Raw genomic sequence first — 9,092 nt, forward strand, 5'->3', positions numbered from 1 at the left:
TATTATAGAGAATTGTCCAACATTTCTAGGGCGTTGAAAATGTTTCATGCCTTGCGTGCATCTGGAAAACTTAGTTGCATTTTCTCGTATGAAACAGTTGATAAAATGCTGAGACCATGCAGCTAATCACATGCGTTTCACCCCGCAGGATCAACATCGAGCGTGCTGATGGCGGCAAACGTTCCTTTAATCAGCTCTAAAACTTGTAACTCTCCTTCCGTTTACAATGGTCTCATCACTTCCACCATGATATGCGCCGGATTCCTCTCTGGAGGCGTTGATACCTGTCAGGTAAAAAATTATTGAAGAATGGAGAATAGTGGGGTTGGACGTTTTGTGTCTTCAGCTTCTATGCAGACCTATGTGTTTCCATGGTTACAGACTACAAACAATCGCTGTGCAGTCTGCTCCTGTAGTCATACCACCTTTTATCTTTCTTCTTCTACTACTTGCTTGTGTAAATTCTATAGATTAGTAAGGAGTCCAAGGAAAAAGGGTTAAAAAAAGAAAAAAAACGACTACAATTTTATGTATACAGCTCCAATGGGCATACCTGCAAAATCCTATGTAGTCAGATGCTGCCGTCAAGTGTTTCTCTCTTCGATCTGCCTCCAAGAGTGGAGTAACACATGACTACATCAGACTACACAGGTTCTTTTGTAGTCTGCTAATACAGAGTCACATGGATGTGATTAGGAGCTGCATACACAAAACGAGAGCTTTTTTTTTAATCACATGTCCTCCACTTTTCCCTAACCTACCTAATCTTAGCAAGAGGTAGGTCACAGAAAGAAGGGAGTATGACTGCAGGATCAGACCACTGCAGTGCTTGTTTGTAGTCTGTAACCATGGACACAGGTAGGTCTGAAAAAGAAGTGCACGCACAAAACGGTAAGAGATTTTTAACCATTTACAAACGTTTTTATTTTTTTCAGATCTATATACTTTTAGATCTATGCCTCTACAGCATGCTGCTAAACTACAACTCCCATCATGTTATGACAGCCTGCTGATTTCTACAGCTCCCTTTTTGAGTTCACTACTAACTATAAATCCATAAGCAGTTAGCTCCCTCTAGTGGTGACTCTATGCAGCCAGCATTATGTCATTTATCAGAGCTCCGTTATACTGGCATATTCCATAATTAATCAGTGCGGAATTTTGGAAACAGTTCTAATAATAATTCTATACAGAGGTAGCACATTTGTCAGAGCTCGATAGGGGGTAGGGTGCATCCTAAGCCTTTCTCTACGTGTGCTTCTATTGATGAGATTTGTCACCGATTTCCTTTTTGTTCCTCCGCAGGGTGACAGTGGTGGCCCTCTAGTCACAAAGACGAACGATTTGTGGTGGCTTGTCGGGGACACGAGCTGGGGAATAGGATGTGCCAATCGTAATAAACCTGGAGTCTATGGGAACGTTACAGTGTTCTTGGACTGGATCTACCATCAGATGCAGGTGGAGTATTATTCTGTGTCCTGGCACAATCTACTTTAGTCTGGTTCTACAGTATAAGTGATAGTCACTGGCGCTGAAGAGGTTAGAAAAACATGGCTGCTTTCTTCCATAAACAGCACCATGCCTGTTTGGTTGTAGCTGGTATTGCAGCTCTGCTCCATTAAAGTGAATGGGGTGAATTTACTGCAATTAACCCCTTCGCTACCAGCCAGGGAAGTGCAAACATGGTTCCCGCTCTCGCGTGCAGCCAGCGTCGTGGCCGGCGGGTCTCCGCTGTTTTAAACAGCGGAGACCCGTGGCTAATGATCGCGATCATTAAAGCCTTTAGATGCTGTGATCAAGTGAGATCTCGGCATCTAAAGGGTGAAAAACCCGGAAGCGTTTCTTACTCTGCGGCCAATGAGGGTGCCCGTAATTGAATTCAATACGCTGAAGAGGTGGCAGGCCAACATAAGAAATGAGCAATTGAGAATTTTAAAAAATAAATAAATTTTTAGGCTCAAAGACGATCTTCAAAATCATAAAAAAGTAAAAAAAATCATAAAAAAATATATATAAAGATTTTTTTTAAATATAAAAGATTCAATCACCGTAGAATAAAAAAATACATAAATAACAAAAAATTTAAACATCATGGGCATCGCTGCATCCGAAAACGCCCGTACTATTAAAATATAAAAATATTTTTCCAATACGGCGAATGGCGTAATGGAAAAAAGGGTCAAAATGGCCAATTCCCTTACCCCAAAAAATGTAATAAAGAGTGATTAAAAAGTCACTCCAAAATGGTATCAATAAAAACTACAGATTGTCTCACAAAAAATGTGGGGGACACAGCTCAGTAGATAGAACAATAAAAAAGTTTAGGGGGTTTAGAATATGGTGATGTAAACTATTACACTATTTAAACATAAATAAACCTATACATATGGGGTATCGTTGTAATCGCACTGACTCAAAGAATGAAGGGCACAGTTCAGTTTTGCTGCAAAGGGAATGCAGTGGGAACCAAACCCGTAAAACGGGGGAGGAATTGCGTTTTTTTCCCACCCCATTTGGACTTTTTCACGCTTTCCACTACATTGTGTGCCGTATTACATGATGGCATTAGAAAGTACAACTTGTCCCGCAAAAAAAATAAGCCCTCATACAGGGAAAAAAAAAAGTTATGGCTCAAGGAAGATATCCTAAGGGTTAAAAGTCTCCTTGTTGAGTCCTAATCTTAACTTGTTGATAAATATTTGCACAAAGTTGTCACTAGAGGGAGCAAGCTAAAGACAGATGTATAGTGATAGTATTGCGTTCAGAAGGCATGTATGCGTTTATCTTCAGTTTACTCCCCCTAGTGGTAGCCTTGTGCAGAAGAAACATGATAAATCTGTGGAGCCAAAAAAACAATAGCAGTGTTAAAGACACAGAAGGGAGCATCATACAGTGGATACAACATAAAAGTGCTGTTCCAGGCTCAATGCTCGGCACCCCTTGGGATCGCTGCTGCCCATCAGCAGAATGAAGACCCCTTGACATGAATCGGACGGAGCTGCAGTACTGGGCACAGCCACTATGTTCACGTGTCTACTGTACTCAAGGTTTAAGAGAGAGGAGGGGGATGTAGCTGCAGATGCTAATTTATGAGAAGGAGCAGCAGACAATAAACATGGAAGGAATGGTGTTTTCAGTTCAAATAGGAGTATCTGGGTTTTCTGATTGTATGGCGGGAGGTGTACTCATCTAACATGGTCACTTATCTTTCCCTTGCAGACTTACACATGATGGCGCAGTGCGATGCAACAAGGACTTCCTGATAGTATCTACTTTTATACTAAATGATGCAATCAGTGGTGACGCTTATCACATAGCTCATACGGGTATTAGAGCACGCACACCCTGATCACGGACTGCTACCAGAAGATGTTACTGTATGAAGCGTCAGCTCCATCTAGTGGTCACTGTTATATGGTTTCTTCAACCTCTTGTAAATAGCTGCACAGTACTATAACCCTCAATGTTTTCACTCCATGTGCCATTGGCAAGTTGTAGTGAATATGAATGGATCGGAAATTCTAATGGTGCACTGACTTTATGTACAATCAGGGGATGTGTCAATTATTATTTTTTTTATTGTGTAATGAAAAGGTAAGATTTGGTTGTGTGCAAATCAAAGTAAGGTAACTGGAATACTACGGCGAAGTTGTCTCAAAGTTTTCAAAGTAATTGCAAGGTTGCTTCCCTGAAGGAGACATTGAGACATTTGTGAAAAGTAGAAAAAAATGGAGTTTTCTGTTTAAGCGTTTCAATGAAAAGGGTATGTACATATTTGCAAACATGTGTATTGCTCTAATCTAAAAAATATTTGCTTAAAAATTTCCAACAGTTTTGTGTATACTGGTCCTCTGAAGACCTCCATAGATATAAACTGGAAATGTTATGATTCTGCACTCATGTTAAAGCGTACCTGAGTTGTTTTTTTTAAGTTTGCATAATGGCTGTGCTTCTTTGTACAATCATAACTGTGAAGGAACAGTAAGGGTTTGGGCTTCCCTAAAGTGTCTTTCAGCCATAGCACAGCTAGATGCATTTCTCTCAGAAGCAGGGGGTCTCTCGCTTCTGTCAGTACTGTATACAGTGACCTCGCTTCTCTTACTTCCTGATGTGTTTGTTGTATTCTTGGGAGCTCAGAAAGCTGTTAAGGAGGGATAAATCACACTTATAGAAAAGCAGGAGGCTCCTGTGATGTTCAGAAGTTGTGTAGAAGCAGCACAATCTCAGCTACCTCTGCCACTCTGCCAATTGACGTCTTCTGAGTCTCTCTTACTGGGGACGGACCTTGTCCGAGAAAAGGGTAGTGGACTGCAAGTTAGCCGAAAGTGGCCATGACTTTACAGCTTTTTTCAGGTGGATGAAGGCATATTTTTTTTAAATAAAGTGATTTTGAAACTTGCTAGTTACACCAATCTTTTTAAAATTTAAGAAAATTGTGTAAAAGTACAGTGACTCTTTAAGCTGGCTATACACATTAGTCTTTTGTTCGGCAGACACACTTATGTGTGTGGGGAGCTCCAGACTCCCCAACACATGATTTCGGCAGAGAGAAGTATCAGGCAAAATGAATATTTTCACCCGGCCATGTTGGTCTCCCGGTAGAGGTGTCTGGCAGCAGCTTTCTTCGCTCTCCTCATATAATAAACATGCATGTTGGGCCGAGCCGAACACGTACAGTACAGACCAAAAGTTTGGACACACCTTCTCATTCAAAGAGTTTTCTTTATTTTCATGACTATGAAGGCATCAAAACTATGAATTAACACATGTGGAATTATATACATAACAAACAAGTGTGAAACAACTGAAAATATGTCATATTCTAGGTTCTCCAAAGTAGCCACCTTTTTGCTTTGATTACTACTTTGCACACTCTTGGCATTCTCTTGATGAGCTTCAAGAGGTAGTCACCTGAAATGGTCTTCCAACAGTCTTGAAGGTGTTTCCAGAGATGCTTAGCACTTGTTGGCCCTTTTGCCTTCACTCTGCGGTCCAGCTCACCCCAACCATCTCGATTGGGTTCAGGTCCGGTGACTGTGGAGGCCAGGTCATCTGGCGCAGCACCCCATCACTCTCCTTCATGGTCAAATAGCCCTTACTTTCAAAGTTTTCCCAATTTTTCGGCTGACTGACTGACCTTCATTTCTTAAAGTAATGATGGCCACTCGTTTTTCTTTACTTAGCTGCTTTTTTCTTGCCATAATACAAATTCTAACAGTCAATTCAGTAGGACTATCAGCTGTGTATCCACCTGACTTCTTCTCAACGCCACTGATGGTCCCAACCCCATTTATAAGGCAAGAAATCCCACTTATTAAACCTGACAGGGCACACCTGTGAAGTGAAAACCATTTCAGGGGACTACCTCTTGAAGCTCATCAAGAGAATGCCAAGAGTGTGCAAAGCAGTAATCAAAGCAAAAGGTGGCTACTTTGAAGAACCTAGAATATGACATATGTTCAGTTGTTTCACACTTGTTTGTTATGTATATAATTCCACATGTGTTAATTCATAGTTTTGATGCCTTCAGTGTGAATCTACAATTTTCATAGTCATGAAAATAAAGAAAACTCTTTGAATGAGAAAGTGTGTCCAAACTTTTGGTCTGTACTGTATGTGTATGGAAAAAACGTGAGAGAGCCCGGAGAGATAGGAGTTGGCCGAATGATCATTTGGCTGACAACTATTGAATGTGTATGGGCAGCTTTGCTCTCTTCCATCTGCCTTAACTTTCTGTAGATTAGGAGGAAGCAAAATCAGGGGGATGGGTAAGACACGAGTACAAGATCAGACCACACAGTTTGTGTATCGTCTGTGACCATGGAGACAGAAATCAGCAAAGGAGCTGTTTACACAAAACGGTAGGTGAATTTTTCAAGGTTATTGGTAACATGACTTCATTTGCTACTTTAGATACATTGGAGCAATGGGGGGGGGGGGGGGAAACTTGGTTGCAAAAGTCTACACACCCTTTATATAACAATGGCTCGGGAGCTAGCACACCTTTTTTATATCTTCATATTTTTTACATTTTGGAGTCATTAGATGGTCACTAGCCTGACTGCTGGGCAGATGGGTCAGTTCATTTCAAGGCTACATACACATAGCACAAGGACTTATGGACACGGACTCCGTACGACCCAGTGCTTCAGAGCCACGTATCATCTGTGCCGTCATAGGGTGCCTCTCGTGATACACTGGTATGAGTCCTGCAGGTGCGCCATTTGGACAAGATCAGTAGTCAGGACAGAGATCTTGAAAATGATTAGATCCTTGTAGAGCATTTAATTATACGATGATCAAGCTTTATTTACACAAAGTAGGGAGACCCCTTTAAATTTATACGTTGGATATATACGGGCCGCCCCTCCTGTGTGCGTTCGACTTCTGCAATTTTTTTTATTTTGGTGCACAAGTAAAAATGTACATAGAAATGCCATACCGTGCCCAGGACGATGCCACCAGCAAATTAAACCTGGTGTAGGCTGAAATGATGTGCTTTGCCTTGTCTCTTCTTAAAGAGAACCCATCACTATGACTGCATCAAGTGACATCCTAAGGCCACGGCTGGACTTGATCCTGCACATTGTATAAGCCTGTAGGGGGTCCAGTATGTGCCTGTTGTGTCATGTGCTTGCAATTTTGTATTGCAAACACTATGATACAAAAAAAAAACATATGCTCCTCCCACAGCTTAAAGGGGTTGTGCACATTTGGCAGAGGCCTGTGAAGCGTACTTACCTGATTCCTGATGCTTGATCCCGTCTCCTGCGTTCTCCAGCCTCGGCTACTCCGCTCAGGTCCCTGGATGTAAACTTCCACTTTGTAGCCAAAAGCTGGTCCCTTGTGTCATGACAAATGGTCACGGAATGCAAGGTGAGCAGGTCACTGCTGCAGCCAACAATTGGCTGCAGCAGCAGCGTCAAACCGGAAGGTTACATTCAGGGATCTGAGCGAAGGTTGGAGAACTCAGGAGCCGCGTGCCAGCACTGCTTCCCTTCGTAGGTCTGACCAAGAGGGCACAAACCCCTCAAAGGAACTGTACAGGATAAAAAAACAAAAAAAAAAACATGTCCGTTTTCTTCCATGGATAGCACTACACCTGTCTACGGGTTGCATCTTGTATTGCAGCTCAGTTCCAATGAAGTGAATGGGGCTGAGTTGCAATACCTCCCATAACCTGGTGCAGCACTGTTTCTAGAAGAAATTGTACTTGTAGCCTATAATATAACTCTATGCGTCATAGTAGTGGGTTCCCTTTAAATGCACAGCTAGCACTGGTTTATAAGAGAGATTCAGGATTTGTAAACGGGATCTGCTTTTTACCCCCCAGGAACAGCACCACACCTAGATTGTGTTTGGTATTGCAAGTCAGCTCCAGGGGGGTGCAGGTTCTGGAAAACAGCAAAGCCTTGAGTATCTTTGGATATTGGCCACTTCATCATGAAGATCTATGCACTGAACTTGTCACACACCGTATATATACACCCTATGACTCTCCTCAGGGAAACCAATGACTAGCCATGTAAAATCAGCTAAAAATTTGACGTTATTTACTTTTCAGCTGAATGTGTATAGATGTACGGATGAAATGTTACTGATTAGCCTGGAAATCTTTTACTGCAATACAGTGTCTCACCACATGGCGCACTGTTACAGGGAAATAGAAGCTTGAGCAAAACAGAAAACAAAACTCTATCATCAATGCTTGGGTATTTTGACACTATACAGCTCCACCTAGTGGTAGAGGAATTTAGTATAATCGAGATCTATATAAAGTCTATGGAAAGCTACCATAGATGTGGGCCTACAGGGGATAAATATCAATTGGGGTCCTTAATGTAATGGAAATTGCAGATTTGAAATTGCAATTGGGTCCCCTCCACATTTTTTTGGATAGCACATTTCAAAATGTCTTTATTCTCCATCTAACAATACTGAAATGAACTCTGTTTGTCATACAATTTCATAAAGGGTATGAATACTTTTGCAACCATTGGGCTAAGGCACTTAAAAAAAAGAAAAACGATTAAAAAAATATTTTCAAATAAACTTCTACCATTGAGTGTATACAGTTCCTAGGCTGATGTGTGTGTCTATGATTTCAATACCTGTGTGTAGTCCCATCCTGGCACTTGTACAGCTATCAGAGCATGCTGGGAGTTGTAGTTTTGCAACAGCTGCAGGGCCATGAGTTTGACTTCCCTGCCCTAGAGAATGTAGATGAGTGGAAAGATGGAGTGGAGTACAACACATGATTGCAGGATCAGACTACACACAGGGTTATTTGTAGTCTGTAACCATGGAGACACATAGGTCTGCTAAGGAACTGTATACCCAAAGAAATTTTTTAATAAAGAATAATCAAAAAGCTACTTCACTTTTTGTTTTTCATGCATTGGTGCAATAAAAAAGGTTGCAAAAGTATACACACCGAGGAGGACTTTACCAATATCTATGGGAATTTAAAGTATTTATTGCCCTGTGTAGGGGCTTCTCTAATAGCTTTTGCCAAATGCATCCTCTTTTATACTGTACCTGCTTTTCATGAAAGCAACACTTTGCACAGACCAGTAGCAAATTCTGAAATATTAATTTCTATGTAAATAAAAAAAAATTCTTGTTAAATATAATTTTTTGTGTCTTTACTCGGGTAAGCTACAGTCCGCTTACAGTCCATATCATAGTTGACAGCATATCATAATATTTCCCTGGAAAATTTTTGTCATTCGGGCAGGAGAAGACAATGATGGACCAAGTCATTGGTACAAAATCATGGAAATGAGATCATACCGACACATATCACAATGCACACTCTTTCCTCACCACCAAATGGAACATTCTTCCAGGTATTTTACATGACCATATCATTCCCCTTCTGTCCAGTTCTCAAAAAAAGTATGTCCCCTACCCACCTCTCTTTACAGCTCACAGCCTTCTGTACTCCTTGTTCTCAGCCAGTAGCAAGCCTTTGATTAAGGTTTGTGGGGGCCTCCATATCACCTCTAGGACCTAGACCCCCAGTTGACCCCATTAGAGCCATCCAAGTCTATAGCAATTATGGAGGCAGTCAAGCAAATGACTTTTTAAAA

The 9,092-nt window shown here is 41.3% G+C and overlaps 1 protein-coding gene across 4 annotated transcripts in view; it reads left to right on the forward strand.

Annotated features, from left to right (window-relative positions):
• Positions 1-4,406, forward strand: part of TMPRSS2 (transmembrane serine protease 2) — a 74,182-nt gene extending 69,776 nt beyond the window's left edge. For all 4 annotated transcript variants that reach the window (XM_040423043.1, XM_040423044.1, XM_040423047.1 and 1 more), the window contains exons 12-14: positions 149-291; positions 1,306-1,458; positions 3,220-4,406. In XM_040423043.1, coding sequence (XP_040278977.1) covers positions 149-291; positions 1,306-1,458; positions 3,220-3,231 — 308 coding nt within the window. In that variant the 3' untranslated portion in view covers positions 3,232-4,406. The remainder of the gene's footprint in view (positions 1-148; positions 292-1,305; positions 1,459-3,219) is intronic.
• The last annotated feature ends 4,686 nt before the right edge of the window (positions 4,407-9,092 follow it).

Source organism: Bufo bufo, chromosome 3 (assembly GCF_905171765.1).
Source record: "Bufo bufo chromosome 3, aBufBuf1.1, whole genome shotgun sequence".
NCBI lineage: Eukaryota > Metazoa > Chordata > Amphibia > Anura > Bufonidae > Bufo > Bufo bufo.